This window comes from Leuresthes tenuis, unplaced genomic scaffold (assembly GCF_036924035.1).
Source record: "Leuresthes tenuis unplaced genomic scaffold, fLeuTen1.0.hap1 SCAF_20, whole genome shotgun sequence".
NCBI classification, from domain to species: Eukaryota; Metazoa; Chordata; class Actinopteri; order Atheriniformes; family Atherinopsidae; genus Leuresthes; species Leuresthes tenuis.
The window spans coordinates 2,233,423-2,256,445 of record NW_027325374.1 but is presented as its reverse complement, the minus strand read 5'-3'; the positions used below and the strand labels follow the sequence as shown (position 1 = coordinate 2,256,445).

The 23,023-nt window shown below is 42.5% G+C and overlaps 1 protein-coding gene across 1 annotated transcript in view; it reads right to left on the bottom strand.

The window, feature by feature from the left end:
- htra1b (HtrA serine peptidase 1b) overlaps nt 1-22,461 on the bottom strand; it is a 28,461-nt gene extending 6,000 nt beyond the window's left edge. The window contains exons 1-6 of the mRNA XM_072373297.1: nt 21,874-22,461; nt 16,249-16,348; nt 14,475-14,589; nt 11,880-11,969; nt 2,999-3,193; nt 2,672-2,704 (exon numbers count right to left, since the gene is read on the bottom strand). Coding sequence (XP_072229398.1) covers nt 2,672-2,704; nt 2,999-3,193; nt 11,880-11,969; nt 14,475-14,589; nt 16,249-16,348; nt 21,874-22,333 — 993 coding nt within the window. The 5' untranslated portion in view covers nt 22,334-22,461. The remainder of the gene's footprint in view (nt 1-2,671; nt 2,705-2,998; nt 3,194-11,879; nt 11,970-14,474; nt 14,590-16,248; nt 16,349-21,873) is intronic.
- Nucleotides 22,462-23,023: the final 562 nt, after the last annotated feature.

The following is a 23,023-nucleotide window of genomic DNA, read 5'->3' as shown; positions in this document are numbered from 1 at the left end:
ACTGGAGCCTTTAGGAGTCTAACTGGAGCCTTTAGGAGTCTAACTGGAGTCTAACTGGAGTCTAACTGGAGCCTTTAGGAGTCTAACTGGAGCCTTTAGGAGTCTAACTGGAGCCTTTAGGAGTCTAACTGGAGTCTAACTGGAGTCTAACTGGAGTCTAACTGGAGTCTAACTGGAGTCTAACTGGAGTCTAACTGGAGTCTAACTGGAGTCTAACTGGAGTCTAACTGGAGCCTTTAGGAGTCTAACTGGAGCCTTTAGGAGTCTAACTGGAGCCTTTAGGAGTCTAACTGGAGCCTTTAGGAGTCTAACTGGAGCCTTTAGGAGTCTAACTGGAGTCTTTAGGAGTCTAACTGGAGTCTTTAGGAGTCTAACTGGAGTCTAACTGGAGTCTAACTGGAGTCTAACTGGAGTCTAACTGGAGTCTAACTGGAGTCTAACTGGAGTCTAACTGGAGTCTTTAGGAGTCTAACTGGAGTCTAACTGGAGCCTTTAGGAGTCTAAATGGAGTCTTTAGGAGTCTAACTGGAGCCTTTAGGAGTCTAACTGGAGCCTTTAGGAGTCTAACTGGAGCCTTTAGGAGTCTAACTGGAGTCTAACTGGAGTCTAACTGGAGTCTAACTGGAGTCTTTAGGAGTCTAACTGGAGTCTAACTGGAGTCTAACTGGAGTCTAACTGGAGTCTAACTGGAGTCTAACTGGAGTCTAACTGGAGTCTAACTGGAGTCTAACTGGAGTCTTTAGGAGTCTAACTGGAGTCTTTAGGAGTCTAACTGGAGCCTTTAGGAGTCTAACTGGAGTCTAACTGGAGTCTTTAGGAGTCTAACTGGAGTCTTTAGGAGTCTAACTGGAGTCTTTAGGAGTCTAACTGGAGTCTTTAGGAGTCTAACTGGAGTCTTTAGGAGTCTAACTGGAGTCTAACTGGAGTCTAACTGGAGCCTTTAGGAGTCTAACTGGAGTCTAACTGGAGTCTAACTGGAGCCTTTAGGAGTCTAACTGGAGTCTAACTGGAGTCTAACTGGAGTCTAACTGGAGCCTTTAGGAGTCTAACTGGAGCCTTTAGGAGTCTAACTGGAGCCTTTAGGAGTCTAACTGGAGCCTTTAGGAGTCTAACTGGAGCCTTTAGGAGTCTAACTGGAGTCTAACTGGAGTCTAACTGGAGTCTAACTGGAGTCTTTAGGAGTCTAACTGGAGTCTAACTGGAGCCTTTAGGAGTCTAAATGGAGCCTTTAGGAGTCTAACTGGAGCCTTTAGGAGTCTAACTGGAGCCTTTAGGAGTCTAACTGGAGCCTTTAGGAGTCTAACTGGAGCCTTTAGGAGTCTAACTGGAGCCTTTAGGAGTCTAACTGGAGTCTAACTGGAGTCTAACTGGAGTCTAACTGGAGTCTAACTGGAGTCTAACTGGAGTCTTTAGGAGTCTAACTGGAGTCTAACTGGAGTCTAACTGGAGTCTAACTGGAGTCTAACTGGAGTCTAACTGGAGTCTTTAGGAGTCTAACTGGAGTCTTTAGGAGTCTAACTGGAGTCTTTAGGAGTCTAACTGGAGCCTTTAGGAGTCTAACTGGAGCCTTTAGGAGTCTAACTGGAGTCTAACTGGAGTCTTTAGGAGTCTAACTGGAGTCTTTAGGAGTCTAACTGGAGTCTTTAGGAGTCTAACTGGAGTCTTTAGGAGTCTAACTGGAGTCTAACTGGAGTCTTTAGGAGTCTAACTGGAGTCTTTAGGAGTCTAACTGGAGTCTTTGGGAGTCTAACTGGAGTCTTTGGGAGTCTAACTGGAGTCTTTGGGAGTCTAACTGGAGTCTTTGGGAGTCTAACTGGAGTCTTTGGGAGTCTAACTGGAGTCTAACTGGAGTCTAACTGGAGTCTAACTGGAGTCTAACTGGAGTCTAACTGGAGTCTCGGCTCACTTCTGTCATCTCCATCGTTCAGTTTAAGGTGGTAATCTGCGTTAAGTTTAAGGTGGTAATCTGCAGTCTCTCCCTCGTCTTCAGCTCATATCAAACGTGTTTAATATTAGCGCAGGTCACAGTGACGTAACACCATCAACAGCCAATAGATGAGCTCTGACAGCATCAGAAACAGGAAATAACAAACATGTCGGCGGACGTAGAAGAACGAGCGACCAGCAGGTGAAAATGGACGGTCTGTGCCCATATTCTGTGGCGTTTTCTCTTCTTTTTGTTGGGTTTTTCACTACAAACCACTGCACAGACCAGAGCAGCTGCAGCTAGAAGCTGCTTCTGCTCCATGTTTGTTAAACTTCTGCTGAGCATGATGGGAAAAAATAAAAAAAATCCAGTTGTAGTCTTGTAAATAGTGACCCTACAAGAGTCAGTGTTTGTAAAATCTTTAGTCTGGGACTAAAAACTCTAAACTCTAGTCTTTAGCTGTGAGCTGATGGTCTTTCAGTCTTTTCTCAGTCTTCTGGTGAGTTCGGATCTTTAGAGGCGAGGCCTCGAGTGTTATCACCTACTGGACCAGCGTCCTCCAGCCTGTTGAAAGGCTGCTCTGCTGTCTGTTTACTCTGATTTAACATGCAGGTCTCAACTAAAAGAGAAAATGACTAGAAAATTATTATTTGTCCCCTCTATGGTATGATCCTGATGATTCTCTGAGGAGGATAGAAGCAGGAAGTCCTGCATAAATGCAAGATACATTTCAAGCCCACTCACCAGATTGACTAATGGTCCTCCTGAGTTGCCATACTGCAAGAAAACACAAGCAAACACAGACTGTAACAGCACTGTTTTCACCTTTTCTGCATGAATCCAACCTTTTCGGACTAAAATCTAGAGTAATTTCACACATTTATTTTCTGTTTGGAGATGAGAGCATCGAAGTTTTCTCTCAGTTGATCTCAGGCCAGTGGAAGGAACACTGAATGAACTCCTTCACACCAAATCAAACAGTTAGTCTGTACATTTACGATGCAGTTTGGTGGTCTACGCTCATGTTTTGGATGCTTCTGAGAACCTCCTGGTTTGTGTCTCTTCACTCACGTTAATGATGGCGTCCGTCTGGATGTAATCCATGTCGGAGTTGCGGAGGCCCAGCTCCTTGCCTCCCCTCTGGGTGGTGCTGACGATGCCGGTGGTGACGGTGTTCTGCAGGGAGAACGGGCTGCCGATGGCGACCACAAACTCACCGGGACGCAGGTCTGCAGATCGACCGAGCAGCAGCACCGGCAGCTTCATCTGCTCCAACAGATGGAGAGAGGAGGGCAGAGATGTGGAGAAAGGACGAAGAATAAGAAAGATGTGACAGCGTTCGGTGTGCAGAAACAGGCCAAAACAACCCCATAATTCAGAGTTACTGACTGTGCTGGACTGAATTAGGCAGAGAAAGCTAAATCAAAATGATGCACATGAGCCACGATTGAAATAAAACCGAGATGGATCCCGGACACAAACAGAAACCCCCACAGAGGTGAAGAGCAGCTCATTCTGCTGGAAAGATGTGGGATTCCCCCAGGATGAAGCTTCACTTTCTACGCAACTCAAACTATAAATCAGACAGAGCGGAGAAGGCGGGAGGAGCTCAGTGTGAGGTCCCATCACATCATCTGGAGGCTCCTCAGAGACTCATTGGGTCATCTTGATGATAAAGATTTACAACAGTCAGGCCAAGAAGTAACAAATGCAGTTTTTCAGCAACTCTTTTGGGACAGAATGCTCCTTATTTCAGAGAAACTGGCCCAGTGGAGTCTGCTCTGGCCAACAGTATCAGCAGCTTTTAACATGGGAACACCACATCCTGCTGTCACCTGCTTTCCCTCTTGAATAAGAAGGGCTTTAACTGTACTGTACTAAATGTTTCATGTCAAACATGAGGAAACTGTAGTTATAACAGTTAAATAAAAAAGGTTTACACCAGTAAATCTGTCTCTTTCTTCCTTTTCTCCTCTGAAATCCCACCAAAAGCTCTTTAAGAGAAGCAGGATGTTGCCTATTTTCTGGTCCCTCGTGTGGTTTCCTCTGATTTTTCTACCATACCAGTTAATTCTCACCAACATGTCGGCAGATCTCTGCAGTTCAGGGCTGCCGTGGCTGCTTTTCCAGCACCCACTTCGCTAATGAAACTCATCTCCACAGCGTGAGAAAACTGCTAAGATAGCAGCACAACATCTTAAACGAGTCCAGTTGTTTGTGCGTCTGCAGCTCTGACAGTGTTTCTTATAACCCTGTAAATGTAGGGTTCCCATCCCTCACAGCAGTTTTCAGGCTGTTAATGTTGCCACCGAACGCGAGCAGCCCAGCTGAGGTTTTTATTACTCGTAACACATTTAAATAGACATGAATAAAATTGTTTTATTCATCCTGAAACCTTTTTTTTTCCAGGATTTTATTAAAACCATTAAACTCTTTCTTTAAAGCTTTCTTTGCTGCTGCACAAGTTTCACAACCACACATCCACGCTCAAAGGCTCGTGCCAAAATATGCTAAAAGTCACATTTTCATTGTGTTGGCACAGAGATATTCCACCTCCAGCAACCCGTCACATCTTAAATCATTAACTGCATCGAAACAAAAGGCTTCTAACACACAACTGTTGTGTTTTCATCGAGTTGTCCAAAGGTTATGGAGCTGGACACATTAATATGTAATGTTACTGTAATATGACACATTATCACGTGCCAAGGCTCTCTCTGTGCCTGGGACAGAGCTCTGAATTAATGTAAATGTGATTTTAACACTTTCTGAAACCATTAATGTTACGAATCCTGTTTGAAAACAGCTCAAGCTGAAGAAAGCTGAGATAGTTCACCAAGACAGAGCTCGAGTTGCAACAGGTGCACACGCTGCGAAGCGTCCAGCTTTTCGAAACATATACAATCTGCAGATCTTTTGATTTTAGCTGTGCTCCACAGCTGCAGAGCCTGGAGTTTGGCCGACCCTCGGCGAGCTATGTGCTGTCCTACTAACCTACTTCAGGCCCAGGAGCAGAAAGATGGAGACACGAAGCAGCCGTGATGCTAAGACCCGACTTTCATCGACTCCACACTTCACCAAGCATGACAAACGTCTGCTTGTTCGTGTGTTCATACGTTTCAATCCACTGCTGCCAAAAGACACATATGTAGCCCATTTCCTCTGTTGAATAACAGGCCTTCAGGCAAGTTACTTAACAGAGAACTCTGACCTACTTTTGCTTTGGTTTAGTAAGAAAGAGAATGACTGGAAAAAAACAGAAGATTGAGAAGAAGCAACAAGGTGAGGAGGAAGGACGCCTGAAGTCCATCCTCCACTGAGGCCGAAGTTCTTTCTTTGCCAATTTCACAGCTCTTCAGTCCAGTTTCATAAAAGTTGGCCTGGAAGCTGTTGCAAAACTTCAGTCACGGGCAGTGAAAACAAGGCTTTGCAGTCGCACGAGGAGCAGATGAAATGAAGCGGAGTTGACAGCAATGAGAGAAACAGACACAGGCTGATGTGACAGATGTGAACATGTTTTTCATCTCGGAGCTGCTGCAGACTGAAGAAGATATTTCCAGACAGCCAAGGAAGACCAAACTCTGCCTGAAGCTTTTATCCCTGCTTTTTAGTTTTACTGACATGCAGGAGAAGCACGTCTGCAACCACAGGCATGCTCAGCACAGGCTTTAGTGTGTGTGTGTTGCAGAGAAAGTGTGTCCTGTGGTCTGAATGAGTCATGGGATGTGATGAGGCAAAATAAAGGTGGAGCCTGAAGCAGAGACCTTTGAGATTAAAGTGTTTGTTCGTTGAAGACTCACTAATTTTAGCTCTTGAAACCCGTTTGGCCTTTAGATGATGGACAAAATGTTGTAAAATACATACAAAAGGTGTAAAACGTGTAAATTAATCCCTCTCTCTGCAGGAAAGCCTTACTTTATAAAAGATTTGATTTAAGCTTTAATTAATATGGTGTATATATGTTGAAACTGCATGTATGTCATGAGGTTTTCACCCTTAAAGTAAAGCTCAGGAGACAAAGTCGTCATCTGTCAGTTGGAAGGTTGCAGGTTTGATCTCCAACTTTCCCAATTCACAGGTTGAAGCATCCTTGGGAAACATACTGAATCTCACCTTTGCCACCAATGTGTTTCTCACTTCGGACGCATTAGTTATTCCAATGAGGTCAGTCCCCCAAAACAAACACAAGCTGCCTCCTAAATAACCAGCGGGTTTATACAGAACAACAATATGCGTTGCGGTTCTGAATGGATTCATTCATCTGCTCTAATCAGAGTTTTACTCCATCAGCTGAACATAAAACTCCTCTGTTCGCCTGTGCTGAACCACAAACGCAACTCGAACCATCTGAAGCCATCGTCCAACACCGCCGAGCTCCGCCTACCAGGAAGATGAGCATGTTTCCCGCTCTGTGGTCTGCAGGATAACAGCGTGCTGTACAGGGTGAGATCATAAAGCCAAGAGGCCACACTTAGAGATCGTTTAGGAGGCCAAACACAAAGAGCTCAACGGGGAGCAAAGTGTTCATTCCTCTTCTCTCATCATTTGAGCTCTCCTTCTCATTACGTCTCTCCGCTTCCTTTTGTGTGTCATTTCTTAAATGCAAATCCATTAAAAGGTGTTTTTGAGGCTTTGTTGCCATCATTAACAGTTAACTCACAGCTGAACCTTCTCAGTTTTCTGCAGGTTGATTTTTGTTGAAGTTTGTAGCATCTGAAGAACTAAAACTTCTCTAATGCTTCTAGATAATTTGCATAAAGAAGACTGACGAAAACCACAACCATTACTTACAGCATGAAGCTGCTAAATACACTGAGATAAAAACAATAAATCACATGACCATACCATGTGATGGTTGAATTTAAACCAAACTCAGTGAAAATCAGCAAAAAAAGACCTTTTTCCATCTCCTGCTGGACATTAAGAGCAGTTTTTGATGTGAGAGGCTCTACTTTAACCCTGATCTTTTCTGAAAATGAACTCAACAGCAACAACAATGACTCAAAGTCTCCAGGCAGAAAGCGTTCGGGTCATGCCTCAACAGCTCCTGCCACCTCTGACGCTGCTTTGCACCGCCTCATACTCGCAAAACCTCTCTGTAAACGCACATTTGTTATTGTGGGAGTCAGCAAGAGGTTAGAAAGACGTGCTTCTTCCTTCACTGACAGGATGTTCAGCCTGCAGAGCGTTTAGCGTTAAGCGTGACATCATCACTGGTCAATCTGATCTGATCTGTGGCCTTGATGACGATGCAGAGCAACTCAAATGTTCTCCTCTTTCACATTGAGCTCAGCAGGCTTTTGCCCCCTTTGGTTAAACCAACAGAGCACACATCTGCCAACTCACTGAGGAATTCACTGCCAGGATAAGGCTTGAAAACTAAAAAAAACAACACAGGGAACTCAGGGATGGAGTAATTAATAACACCAAACTACTGCATGATTATCGCTGAACATTCATTGTGTTTGAATCTCTTTTTCTGTGTCCCTCTGGAAGACTTTGATCTCGTATTGTCACGGTTCGGAGAGGTAGGACCCAGATGCAGTTCTTCTCAAAAATCAAAAGGTTTATTTACAAAACGGGGAGCAGGAACAAAAGGCGCGGCAGAGCCGGATCAAAAATACTTAACTATGAAACAGGACTCTGACTGTGAAAAAACAAAGGAACAGGACTATGAAGCAAAACCAGACTTGTCTTTCTGTGACTCGGCATGACGTGGAAGCATGAAGGGATAGTGAGGTGAGGATTCTGCAGTGACTGAAAGGAAACCAGGAGGCTAAATACTGTGGAGGGAGTGATCAGTGAATGAGGTGCAGCTGTGAACAATTAACCAGGTGACTTGAGTGAACCGAGGTGGCAGGGGAAAAACAGGACTAGAACATAACTGAAACCATGATTAAACAAACTGTGACATAACATAAACATCTATAGCCGACTGTGACACATATGTTCTACTGAAGTATTTCAGTAGCAGCAGTGCAGATCAGATGCTGCGTCCTGGCCTGTTGAAGCCTGGATCAACTAAGACAAGTTTCCATAACCTGATGGTGGACAAGTGCCACAGAAAATAATCAGAGATGGATTGAGGTGGAATATCGCCACAAGGCTTTGCTGAATGCATCAGGATTCAAAACACACCCAGAAGCTCCTGTTTGCACATGCTGGAGCGACTCAAACGCACCCAAATACACAATTCAAGTACATATTTCTGACTTTGTCTCCCTCTGTGGAACTTCTTCTGCTGTTCTGCAGCTCTTTGGTTCAGGTCTGCAGCACCCAAACTGCTTTCAGCCACTTTCCCTGATTAATGAGATCTTTGTTCAAATAATGTCAACCAAGTCCTGTTTGTGGATGCATCAAAATGACATATAATGAGGTAGTTTAAAGCACAACGGACTGCGCTGCCCTGTAAAAGGCTGGTTTCCAGCTTCCTGACGTCTGTCATGAGGAAAAACACATTCTGGCTACATATCTCAGCAGAATGTCGCTTCATGCCATCTTGTCACAGATTTTTGTTGCTTTTTTTTCCCAAAGCAACAAAAAGGAGCTTCACAGAGTTTTTAGTAACAAGGGGAAAACATGTAGAAGATGAGAAAACCAAAGGTCTCTGTCCTGAACGTGCAGCCACACGCCTGCCTGCTTCGCCTGCAATGAACTCTTAACAGCTGCAATTACACTCAGACCTGCAACGTGCTCACACTTATCAGGGAGACCATTTCAAAAGGATACAAGGATTAGAGAGACCTGTGCTACTTATAAAATGTAGATGACTATAATTACCACTTTATCCCTTGTGTTGAAAGATCTCATAAAGTATTTAAACACGAGTCTCACTCTGATTTACCAGAGTTTGCATCCTGTTTTGAAGTTAAAAGTATGTGTGATAAATTCTTTTCGCCTGGTTAAGCAAAAACATTTGAACGTAGTTGAAGGGAGATAAAAGTAGAACCAATAAACTGTCTTTGGATCTGATTCAAAGACGGACTTTAAATGGATTACTTCAACAGGTATTCGTGATCATGGCTATTTGTCCTGTGCTAAAACAGTAAATAAGCTGTGTTTGTTTCGCTGGAAGCTACAGGCTCTGTTTGTTTGTGACTCTCCACTTTTTTCTGCTGTTCTTGACTGTTTTTTTGGAAATAAATCTGTGCCTGAAACCTTTCTGCAGACCTACTGTCCCATCTCAGCTGTTTATGGTTTGCCTGGTTCAGTAAATCTGGCCCTTCTACCTGCAGTAGTACCCTGTTTATTGGCCCTACTCTGCTTATTAAGAGTTCCCGATCTTCTTATTGTCTACACCTCCTTCTCAAATTCCTCGTAATCAACAGGAAGTGAGGTGCAGGTTGTCAAATCAGAGATTTTCCTTTCCTTCCTGCCAATTCAAGCCACTGAACCAGAACTGTAAGCATAACACAGCTGATGTGTCAGATGATATGAGTGTGTGTTTGGGTGTGGAGTGCTAAGAAATTATAAGTGCATGTTAATGAAAAACCACAGATCCTGAGCAGCTAATTTTCATACAAATGAATGCCCCGAAGCGCCAGCTCCACCCGGCAAACCGCCCAAACATGCAGGGGAAAGCGTCAGCTCACATCCTGCAGTGTCAGCCTCACATAAATGTGTTGTTCAGATCGGTGCTGTGGTTGGTTTGTGCCGTCTGCTCCTCAAACTTCAGATAAAGGCAGGGAAACCGATCCAGAACAAAGATGAAAAAGTATCTCTACACCTCGTCTCAAAGCAGCAGCTGCAGACAGACGGCTTTGAGTTTAAGAGCGACATGATGGGAGAAGCTAGATCTCTTCAGGACGAGGAAATCTCTGGGGCAGAACCAGATGTGTACAGTTTAAGATGTTTAAGATGTTGAAGACTCAAAGAAAACTAGCTTCACAAATCACAGGGATGCTTGTGTTGTTCTCTCAGATGTTACATAGAAACATCCTCTGATAACCCTCAAAACTGACCTTAAAGTCACAGAAAACTCAGATAAAACTGACAGACACAAGTTCTCCAAATCTTGAAAACATTATTTTCATATCTTATTGTCTCCAGGACACAACTATGTATTTATATTTAGGAATTTAGGCTTTTATGAAAACCATGAGATGTGAAAAATCTTGTGTTCACGTCTGCTTTCACAGGCACAGCTGGACTTAATTTCCCCCACTTCGATGCCTGTTTACTCCTCTGCAAGGACTAAATGTGGAGAAAAGGATTAGTTAAGGTGAAACTGAGTCAAATATTTAATGTAAAACTCACAAATCAGATTTAAAACTTTTCGAGGGTTGAAATATTTTGGCAATTTGTTCTGTCACCAATGAAAACATTCCACTTTTGACCATGGACAGGACATAACAGCCCTGACTATGCAGCGTCTGGACAGAACTGAGACGCACCCACTGACTTATTCTAAAAAATGTTTTCCTCCTACATAAGTGTTTTGGAAAGCTCAAATCCTCGGCTGCATCCCTGGACCAGAACAAAAAAACTGCAAGGAAATGAAAACCAAATTGAACTCGCATGAAATCGTCCCCGGCGCCTGCTGACCTGCAGCACAGATACAAACACAGAGTCCTGCCATTATTCCTGCCTCAAAAGTCCCAAAAGAGCTAAAAATTCAAACAGAAAATAAAAAAGGGGAAAAACTACCTGAATTCAACTGTGTGCTTTGGGGAAAAAAGGAAAACGGAGAGTGAGAAGAATGCTCGAGAGTTGCATCCTGCAACAGAATCAGACAACTTACAGACTGTTAGAAAAATTATAGAGTTATACTATGAGAAAAGCTGCAAGAATAAGAGTTTCTGTGATGTGGGGAGGCCTCCTCCTGTCTTTTGGTTCTCATAATACTATGTAGCAAGTGTTTTGACTGTCTGAACTCGTCTTCCCATTACATTAAATGGCTGGTAATGTCTTTTCCCATAACATATGAATGTTAATGTGCATTATTATAAGTTAAGTAATGCTAATTACTAAGTAATGTCTTTTCCCATAACATTGTGTGGCCAGCAAGCATAAACAATATAAATAGCACCATTTTGTTAGGGGACAACTCTGAGCAGCTTCCTGACAGGTTGTGTCGACTTGTCTCTTTCTGGCAATAAATAAATGTTTTGTGTGAATCGTCTCCAGCGACTCTGAGCCTAATTTTGAGAGAATTTTTCTAACACAGACCAAAATAAGAAGGAAATGAACATGAAACAAAATCGATTTTTCTATCTTCCTGTCCCATTCTTAGTCAGATGCATGGTGCCAGTACAAGCTCCGCCTCCACCGCACTTCACAGCCTGAAGGCCTGTTGAAGGCTAAGATGAAGCAAACATAAAGCAGGAGAAGAAGAGACGTTTAAAAACAGGAAAACCTGCCATGAGCAACAACAATTACAGCTGTGGAAATTAACTATTAGCATGTGTTGAGCTCTTAAACAGACGAATGCTGGTGCTTTGTTCTGAGAGTCTGAGACGACTGACTGCAGGTTTATCAGAAACCATCACATCACAACGATAAAACGTGTTGGTGATAAAATGCTTGTTTTTGTTCCACACTATAATAAAGTTTGATCATTCAGAGAAGTCATGAATTCTTGGAAGTGTATTTTCACCTCCACATGCTCATGAGTCACTTCAAAAAGTGATTTGCTTGTAAAATCTAGAGAGATTTACTTCTTAAAATCTCCTTTACAGTCTCCAGATGATCCAGCGGTTTCTGCTGAGGTGTCAGAGGCCAGAGTGGTTTTCAGGAGCAGAAATAAAAGCTTTGAAAGATGCAGATGAATTCAAAAAGATGAACTTCTGACTGTTTTTCAGAGAATTATAAAAACTGACTGGTATTCGGGGTGAATTTCACGTTTCAAGCTCCTCTGATTGTTGCTTCTATCACACTTTTTCAAGAGAAAACCAGTGAAGAAGAAGCTTAGAAAGTGGAATAAAAACATCTCTTCAAGCCTCTCTCTGCTCACCGGTGCATCGATCTTGATCAGAGCGATGTCAGCCTTCTCGTCAATGTCTTTGATTTTAGCATCATATGTGGCTCCACTCTTCAGCTCCACCTGCAGGACAGAAAAACAAATCTCTTGATCTGCAACCGACATGCTGACAAGTAACATCTGGCGTTAGCGGATATGTTAGCAACTGTTTCTTGTAAAGTTTTAAAAACTTTGAACGGATTTTCTAACGTGATTAAAGCACAGTTTCTATCTGGCATCAGCCCAGATGTGACATTCTTTATCTTTAGCTAATAAAAACACCAAGAAATGAACTCTTCACACCTGACAAGTAAGATCTGGCGTTAGCGGATATGTTAGCAACTGTTTCTTGTAAAGTTTTAAAAACTTTGAACGGATTTTCTAACGTGATTAAAGCACATTTTTATCTGGCATTAGCCCAGATGTGACATTCTTTATCTTTAGCTAATATAATAAACACAAAGGGGAATTCATCAGTAGAGTCATGACGACTTAAAAAACACCAAGAAATGAACTTTTCACACATGACAAGTAAGATCTGTCGTTAGCGGATATGCTAGCAACTGTTTCTTGTAAAGTTTTAAAAACTTGATAGCGTTCCAACGGATTTTCTAACGTGATTAAAGCACATTTTTATCTGGCATTAGCCCAGATGTGACATTCTTTATCTTTAGCTAATATAATAAACACAAAGGGGAATTCATCAGTAGAGTCATGACGACTTAAAAAACACCAAGAAATTAGCTTTTCACACCTGACAAGTAAGATCTGGCGTTAGCGGATATGTTAGCAACTGTTTCTTGTAAAGTTTTAAAAACTTTGAACGGATTTTCTAATGTGATTAAAGCACATTTTTATCTGGCATTAGCCAAAATGTGACATTCTTTATATTTAGCTAATATAATAAACACAAAGGGGAATTCATCAGTAGAGTCATGACGACTTAAAAAACACCAAGAAATGAACTTTTTACACCTGACAAGTAAGATCTGGCGTTAGCGGATATGTTAGCAACTGTTTCTTGTAAAGTTTTAAAAACTTTGAACGGATTTTCTAACATGATTAAAGCACATTTTTATCTGGCATTAGCCCAGATGTGACATTCTTTATATTTAGCTAATAAAAACACCAAGAAATTAACTTTTCACACCTGACAAGTAAGATCTGACGTTAGCGGATATGCTAGCAACTGTTTCTTGTAAAGTTTTAAAAACTTGATGGCGTTCCAACGGATTTTCTAACATGATTAAAGCACATTTTTATCTGGCATTAGCCCAGATGTCACATTCTTTATCTTTAGCTAATATAATAAACACAAAGGGGAATTCATCAGTAGAGTCATGACGACTTAAAAAAACACCAAGAAATTAACTTTCCACACCTGACAAGTAAGATCTGACGTTAGCGGATATGCTAGCAACTGTTTCTTGTAAAGTTTTAAAAACTTTGAACGGATTTTCTAATGTGATTAAAGCACATTTTTATCTGGCATTAGCCAAAATGTGACATTCTTTATATTTAGCTAATATAATAAACACAAAGGGGAATTCATCAGTAGAGTCATGACGACTTAAAAAACACCAAGAAATGAACTTTTCACACCTGACAAGTAAGATCTGGCGTTAGCGGATATGTTAGCAACTGTTTCTTGTAAAGTTTTAAAAACTTTGAACGGATTTTCTAACATGATTAAAGCACATTTTTATCTGGCATTAGCCCAGATGTGACATTCTTTATATTTAGCTAATAAAAACACCAAGAAATTAACTTTTCACACCTGACAAGTAAGATCTGACGTTAGCGGATATGCTAGCAACTGTTTCTTGTAAAGTTTTAAAAACTTGATGGCGTTCCAACGGATTTTCTAACATGATTAAAGCACATTTTTATCTGGCATTAGCCCAGATGTCACATTCTTTATCTTTAGCTAATATAATAAACACAAAGGGGAATTCATCAGTAGAGTCATGACGACTTAAAAAAACACCAAGAAATTAACTTTTCACACCTGACAAGTAAGATCTGACGTTAGCGGATATGTTAGCAACTGTTTCTTGTAAAGTTTTAAAAAGTTGATGCCGTTCCAACGGATTTTCTAACGTGATTAAAGCACATTTTTATCTGGCATTAGCCCAGATGTGACATTCTTTATCTTTAGCTAATATAATAAACACAAAGGGGAATTCATCAGTAGAGTCATGACGACTTAAAAAACACCAAGAAATTAACTTTTCACACCTGACAAGTAAGATCTGGCGTTAGCGGATATGTTAGCAACTGTTTCTTGTAAAGTTTTAAAAACTTTGAACGGATTTTCTAACATGATTAAAGCACATTTTTTATCTGGCATTAGCCCAGATGTGACATTCTTTATCTTTAGCTAATAAAAACACCAAGAAATGAACTTTTCACACCTGACAAGTAAGATCTGGCGTTAGCGGATATGTTAGCAACTGTTTCTTGTAAAGTTTTAAAAACTTTGAACGGATTTTCTAACGTGATTAAAGCACATTTTTATCTGGCATTAGCCCAGATGTGACATTCTTTATCTTTAGCTAATAGAAACACCAAGAAATTAACTTTTCACACCTTCACTCTGTGCTTATTGGCCACCACGTGGGCGTTGGTGACAATGAGTCCGTCCTCGGACACAACAAAGCCGGAGCCGCTGGCGACCGCCACTTCCCGCTTAGAAAATATCATCCTGAGCAGAGAGAGAGAAAGAAACTTTAAAGCATAACAGGGGGGCAGCATTTGTCTTTGGGGAGTCACTGAACAGCACGAACACCTTTACAGGTTCGCAAGAGAAACATTGAGGAATATATTCAAAGTGGAATCTGTAGCCTAGAGCTAGAAGTTTAAAAAATACAGCTAATACAGTTATTCTCCTGAGGACTGAGTGCATGAAGATGAGTGTGAAGGTGCATCACACCGTGCTGCAACAGGAGCGCCATCAGATAAGGATAAGATAAGCGCTGCTGTTACTCCTGCTAATGGCCATTGTTTGATTTATCTTTTTATTCGTTTTAGTCTTGAAACTCGAGTGTTTTTCTGCTTGCAGAGGACGGATGAGTTCAGCATGAGTTTGTTATGAAGAGCAGAAATTGACTGAGATGTGATTTTACAGATCGATAACGATATTTTGAGCATAAAAACACACAAAGACAGCCTCTGAACAAGTAGGAATACATCCATTTTGCATTCTCCTGCACTTCGGACCAACTTCCGACTGTCTGTTTTCCACTTTCCATCCTTCATATCTGTTCATTCAAGTGCTGCTTTAAAAACTTAACACATGGTAAAAACTCCAAAGCCAAGATGGCAACTCTTAGATCGCTGCTAAATGTTCACTTGTAATAGATGCAGGTGTTGTGCTCAGAATTTTACTGAGTCACAACTCAACAGGAAGCATCTGATTCATCCTGTGGGGACCATGAGAAACTGTAGAAATGTATACAGCTGAGACATTTCTCCAAACAACACAATGATTGACCTCAATGTTGTAGAAGAAAAGTCAAAAGATTGTTGTAATGAAAAAGGTCAACATTCATGTCAGGTAGTTAAAGGGGAAATCCGGTATTTTTAAACCTTATTTCTGGCATGAAATACGTTCATCTACTCACCGAGAACAGTTTGGTGGGACCACTTCATCCACACGCCCCCCTGCAGCACAGTTTATTCACTCCGGTAAGAACGTCCATCTTACTCAAAGTCGTCGTCAAAATCTGATAAATATCATGCCATGTTGCACAAAACTATCAGCAGCAAACTCTGTGTGAAGTTAGCCGACTGTCACAGAGCACGGAGTGAATAAACTGTGCTGCAGGGGGGCGTGTGGATGAAGTGGTCCCAGTAGAGTGCCTGTGTAGAAATCCCTCCGTTAGCTCTCCTATAGCTGCAAGTAGCCACATAACAGCAGCTATGAGCTAACAGAGCTATAGCACACGTTCATTCATTCATTCTTCTTAAAGTATTGGTGAAATAAAGACAGATAATGCCTTATTTAGAGGCTGCATCCTCTAAGCCCCGTTCTCTCCGTTATATGGATCTCCAGTTATCTAAATATCTTCAGAAGGACGCCGACTTTCACCAAACTGTTCTCTGTGAGTAGATGAACGTATTTCATGCCAGAAGGTTTAAAAACACATTTACTCATTCTTGGCAACAACAAAACTCCAGAAACGGGAGGAAAATCCATAGATTGATAACTAATAAAACTGCAGCCAAAGGCAGATTTTAGTGTCATCAGCTGACCACAAAGGACTGTGAAATAAATCCTTCAAGACTGCGCTGCTCCTTCCTTTGACTTTAACCTCTTAGATCTCTCCTCTTCTTTAGGAAGTGTGTGGGAAGCTTTTCTTACTTGCGGAACAGTTCAATGTGAACGACAGCGGGTGCAATCTTCTCCACCACATCAGCGATGAAGTTGTACTTGTAACGGAGACTGTCAGGGTTCTGTTGGCCTGTTGGGAGAAAAACATCGTGTCAGCGTGCAGCGACAGAGGAGGAAACGTATGCTTGTGTTGTGAAGTTGGAAAAAAACTGTTGAAATTGACCCAAATCTGTAGCTGCAGCGTTGAACCAGATCCAGATGTGGAGGACAGTATATAAAGTATATGAGAGCAGCTGCAGCCTCTCTGCTGCTCCCAATGATGCTTATAAAACAAAGGAAATGACTCAGATCCTCAAAAGATACAAAGAGACGACAGGAGAGACGGAGAGGGAAGTTAGAACGTTTTCTAACGTTTTATGAGAAAACTAAACAGTGCACACGTAACCGTCGCTATCACCTCACATAACCCTCGTTTGATTTGACTCCAGAGGTGCCGAAACATCTGCCACAGCTTTCTTTCTTCATGCAGCTCTTGGCCCATCTCAGCTGGTTCTCCCGGGACCAGTTATTAGACATCTCACAGCATCTGTGTTCTCACAGAGGAGCCCTCTTAGAGCAGCACAAATAAGCTATTAAACCAAACCAAATTTACTCATTCAGGTGGAATTAAACCAAATCATTTACCAAAACTGTGGCTGCAAATGAATCTGATTAAAACTATTAAAACTAATGTGAGCTGCAGCTGATCTGAGATACAACTCAATGACCAACAGGTCTTTGACCATTGCAATGGTTTTATAAAGTCTCCTAAACCAGCTGTTTTTTCTTTACGTGCACAAGCTGATTTTTCTTTTGAAAAATAGAGCTGTTGTGTCAAAGCTTGTGGCTGCGAGTTGAATCTATAAATTCTCTGTTGGATGCAGTAACATCAGAGAGCAACAGTGCAGGCAGAGGGCATCTTCCTGGAGTGTTTCTCATGAATGTTCCTTTATCGAGGCTTAAAGAACAGCTTGGAGAGTTGTTTAGTTTCAGGGTTCTCTCAGTGTTTGGTTGGGTTTGGGTAACCGGGACGAATTGATTTGGGTAAAGAAACGACTTAGTTTGATCTCGGTTTTAAAACACACCTTTTTTAAAGTAAAATGCTGCATATTTGGACCTTTAGAAGCCTGCAGATCAGCATAAAGTCTAAATTCAGGTGAACAGCAGTCTGAATAACACTTCTAACAGTCACACAGACAAACTCAATCATTCTTACAGTCGTTGGGTTGAAGCTGGAAGCTCATGAGGTCCATTTTATCTTGTTATATTTTTACTGGAGCTCAGCTGGACAGACCCATCGATGAGCACTTCAGATGCCAAACCATGAGCTTCGAGTTGCTAAGCAACAGCTCCACAACTGTCCCAAAGGAGCCATAAAACTATTTTAGATTTATCAGGAAAGCTTTGGGGATTGGACAAAACCATGCAGAGTTCAGAGGAATCGGTGGTGGGGATGTTCTTAAGGCTGGAGCCTTACAAATGTTACAGCTGCATCGTCTCTATTAAAGCCCAACTCTTTTAAACAACTGACATGAGGTTAAAAAAGCTGTGAAACCAGTCCCACATGGTCAGAATTATACTGTACGACTGCAGAGCTGCTGACACTGGGGCCATCGTCCACCGGGACAGTCAAAGCTGGCAGGAAATGACATCACACCTCATGCAGAAGTGGAGCTTTTCCTTCTTTTTGCTTCTACTTTCAGTGTGTGGGTGGTTCTCTGAAGGCAGCAAACCTCACCGTGCCTGATCGACCTGTGCTCTGGGCTTTAAATAGATTTAATACTTAATCCTGACAGCAGGGTTCCTCACTGGACTGAAGCTGCAGTTGTAAGTCACTTTGGATAAAAGTGTCTGCTGGTTTAAACCAACAGAAAGGGTCCATACATGATCACCTTTTCTTCCTGTGTTTATTATTCATGCTTTGTTTTTTATTAACTGTCTTTAGCTTTTTCAGGTGAAATAAACTTCTCCAGAAGGCTGTCGCACAGGTTATAATCAGTTACTGAAGGTCTCTTTAAGCAGAATTACCATAACAAACATAAAGCCAAGCTCTCTGTGTTATCTCCATCAGATGAGCAGATTAGCCTAAATATTTCTAAATGTTTGACTTTGGAAAAACAGACCAAAGCCTGAGCTGTAGCTTTGTTCAAACCAATCTTTTAACACTGAAACCTCTCCTGATCGGCTCAGTTTTAGTTGGTTGGACTGTTTTCCGCCTGCTGCAGTCAGAAAAGACTCTTTATGCTATGGCAAGTGCTCAGTCTGTGCTTGAAATGACAAGTCCTCCATGTTTAAGCTTAATTAAGCGTAAAGTTGTTCAGATGCTGACGTGGGTTTGGCTGGAGGCCGAGTTTAAGTCTGACTCACTTCCATCTTACTCAACACCGAGTCTTCAGCCCTGCAACAAAGTGAGGAGCTGACCTCCAGAGCTGCAGTCAGAGTTTCAGACTGAGCAGAGCGTAGCTGCAGCTGAGCGTCTGCAGGACAGTTTTCTGTGTGTTTCTGGGTGTGTGTTGGGCTGGCTGGGTGTCTGCCTGCTGTGCTAACGGTTTGCCAGCTGCTGCAGCTTTGAAGTGAGCTGAAAGGAGTCAGTCAGACACAAAAACAACCCAGCTGCCCGTGTCGGTTACAACATCGCATGCATGGAGGTCAATCAAAGTCACTCCAACACTGACTCAGAGGATAAACGTGCACATTTTAATTCCCACAGCTCAGGTGTCGCTGAACGCTGACTTTAAAGAGCAGCTTCTGCTGACAGTCGTCCACGATGATAACACAGTTCAGCTACTTTTCAGGGTATCATTTGGAGAGAAAAAAGTCCTCCAGCTCCTGAAAGAGCTGAGTCACTGTGCAACTGTGCTCTGTGGACACTGGACCCAAGCCTGTCAATCTGACAAAGAGCCAGCGAGTCTGCACAGGAAGCAGCAAAAATACAAGACAGAATTAATCAAAGGAAAGCATTTAGATCTTCAAATCTGGGTTAAATAAGCGTGTGACCTAGATCTGCGTCTGTTACGGAGTTATACAATTGATCAATCAGTTCCAAGAGATGAATCACCAGACTCTCAGCGCAGCGTTTCCTCCGATTTCTGTCCTCAACCTGCAAGAAGTTTAGATCAGGATAATAAAGGAGTCAAAGGAGTATATAAGAGAGAAGAAAGAAAAGAGAAAACAGAAGGAGAATGTCAGGTTTGGACGAAGAGATCAAAGATGGGAGGGGCGACGTTTGTCAGAGACAAAGGAAGAGGAGAAGGAAAAGGATGCTTTGGATTCTCAAAAGAAGGAGATAGTGGAAACCGGCTTTGACCTCAGTCAACTCTGATTCTGAATCTGTAATCTGTTTCCAGCTGAGGTTGTGTTGGTGCGTCTTAATATTCCTTCATGAATCCACAGGGGAGCTCTGTACATTTCTGCAGCACAGGGCAGGCACTCAGGGCGACCTGGACTCGTTTCAACACACCTTGTTAAGATAATATAAAGTTTAGAGGTGAAAAACAACCCGTTTACAGGTTGCTGCAGTGAGAAGCCGGTCAGAGGATGGAGAGATGCCAGAGGAGGGAAGGAGGGCAGATATAATGTGGCACACGTCTGAGATTCAACCCAAGTTATGAAACATGAAAACATTTTTCCACAAACATCTGAAATGCTACAAATTCTCTTTATTTACTTTAAAATTTGCCATCAGTCGACGCTCACAACTGTGGAAAAGCTGAATCATTTGTGAGGTCAGCCACAGGTTTTGAAAGTAAAGCAGGGAAGTTAAGATTTTCATTTAAATAAACATCTGTCACTGTCAGCTCGTGGCAACATTCCCAGAAAAGGTTCCATGTTGAAAACTCGGAGGGTGGGGGGGCTGTATTAATTGTTACTTCCTGTTTTATTTGGAAACAACCTGACTTTCTACACTGGTGTCACTCCCTTCCTGGTTTTCTTCCACACCGCCGTTCTATAATTTCTTTCTTGTTTATCACTCTTTATTTTCCCAGAATGGGATCATTTCTTTTGTTTGTTTCACATGTTTTTGTTGGTTCTCTCTGGATTCTCCGGCTTCCTCAGATCAGACTGTTGGTATCTGATGTCCTTTGAGAAACTATTTTTCCCATTTATCTCAAAGTAAGCGATTTTCTGGAGGTATTTAAGAGAAATTATGTCAGAGTAAAATGACTGATGATGAGTTCATCTAAATGTAATTAATAATCAGTTTATTACTTATAGTTTCCGCCTGAAAACGCGTCTTCTGATTGGTCAAATTCCTCAAAGTTTGCTGAGGAGGGGTGATGGAGACTCCTGAACTGCCACAGTTGCAGCTCAGAAGCTACGACATAAACAAGCAACCAACATGAGAACCAGTTGTACATGTTGGAGCCAGAACCGGATCCAGAACATCAAAGAGAAAAACCCGACACCAAGATGTCTGATTGGTAAATCTGCTCAGCACCTGCTTGTGTGAGTAACTCAGATGTCCCCCTTAGCTGCATTTCCCTCAGTGTAACTATGATATTCGTACTAAAATCCATTCATATGTCTCATGCCAGCACAACACTGACATTTGAAACTGTTTCACTCACAGTTCGATGTTCAGACTCGTGCCCTTTTAGTGTTGGACCAGCCTCAACTTTCAGCCTCAATCTCGCTGCAAAGCCATCATCGTACTGGTTCTTGTTCATAAAACTGTCATCTGTGAAGCCAGACCTATTCCAAACTGTGTTGCTGGCAGGAAAAACAAACCACATCCTCTGATCCAAGGCTGCTGGGTCTTTGGGGAAGCTGAACAGGGTCAAGGCACATTTTCCTGAAGACATCTCTAAAGAACTAACTTCCACTTTTAAAATGCTCGCGGTAAAATGAGTTCCTTCTGCATAGACAAACTAAAACACGCTTATACCCCTTTTTTTTTAAAACTTTGACAGATCTTTGGGGTGATAATACTTTTCAACACTGCAGATAAGCCAGAAAACACGCCAAAGGATGCCATGGGACCTTTAATAAGAGCGAAAACTCCATACAATGACATCATTAGTTGCCTTCCTGGCATATCTTGTACCACCATGTCTATGGAAACTCGGAGAGGACAAACCAAACACTGCATTAAGAACAGCCCTTTCCTGTTTAAGCAGCCACTGCAGTTTGGGGTTATGTCGGGTGTTTTAATGTGTTTGCAATTTGTACTTTCAACCACTAGATGTAACTACAACTTACAAAGCAGTGTGCCTGAGGTGGTGCTTCACACAAATGAGGCACACTTCATATGTGGGGAAAAGCAGGATGAATTTCAGCCTTAAGTTTCCCACCAGTGTTGAAAGTGTTTTTGTTCACTGATGCTAAAGAAGTGTTTGATTAGAAGAAATACATCATGAAACGGATCTTTGGTTTAATTCTGCGTCTCTTCCAAAGAATAATTCTTTGGAAGGTTTTGAATATAAAGTCCAGAGTGTCTGTCGGCTGCTGCGGGGTTCATTCAAGTTCAGATCCTCACAGACACGCAAACACACCCATTACTGAAATACTTTTGTCTTATATTTCCTCAGGGGTTGTCCTTCTGATTTCTCTCCTGCTGAGCTCAGTTACAATCTTTGCGTTTTTTCTCGCACACGCGCACACGCACGCATTCCTCACCTTTTCCGCAGGCTCCTCTCTGGATGAAGATGACCGGCGGCTGTTGCAGCTTCATTGCACGGTTGCTGACGCGCTTCAGCTCGCAGATGTTCCGGTAGGAAACACCATCACTGCCGCAGACCGGCTCGGAGCTGGTGCACACGCACAAGCCGGTAGTGCCTCTCCGCCTGACGGTGGCGGAAACCTCCACACCGTCGGTCACCACGCACTCCATCCCCTCAGCGCATTCCTGGTCTCCAGTGCCGCCGCACTGCTCGCCCTCCCCGGACGCGCACACCGGGCAACACTTGCACCGGTCCAGCACATCGCCGGCAGGGCAGTCGGCTGGGATCGGCGCGCACTGCGACTTGTCGCACTTCTCTGGGCAGTCGATGGCGAGGCGTTTGACTATCCGCGTCTCGGTCTCCAGAAAGGAGGAGGCGAGCAGGACCGTTACGCACAGGACAAACTGGAGACGCATGGCGGGACCGTCCGACAGAAACCAGAGAAGAACGAGCGAGCTGGACTCTAAGTTTGTGTAGTTTGGAGGTTTCAAAGACAGCAGTGCGGCAGTCCGAAGGTCGCGGACCCTTATTGGACTGGACAAACAGATGGAGTGAAAAACTTCTTAGGCTGCTCTGGTTTATACAAGCTGCAGGATAAACACAGCGGGCGATTGGTGGAGAGGTGTGACGTTTGTCAGGCGGAGGGAGGGAAGATGGGAGGGTGGAGGTGGATGAGATTAGAGCGGAATGTAACTGCATACATTTACTCAAGTATTCCACACTAGTGACACTTTGAGTCCATGTCTTTGTGGAATTCTACACAATTACTTTTACAGAGCTGAACACAAACCAATTGATTAATAAAACATAAAATACCTGCAGATCAGCAGGTCACAAAGGCTTCCTTCACACTGTCGTCTGCATTAATAACCTGAACATACACACTTCAGTTCAATTTAGAGAGCAGGTCTTTGTTTTTGGAGAGCAGGTCTTTGTTTTTGGAGAGCAGGTCTTTGTTTTTGGAGAGCAGGTCTTTTTGAGTCTAAGTTTTAAACATTAAAAGTTTCAAATCCATTTCACACAAAGCACCTGGTTGCATTCACGCTGAAATTCCTGACTGCTGCAGGTGTCGGCAGACAATTAAGCCAAAGAGTCCTGCTCTGCCA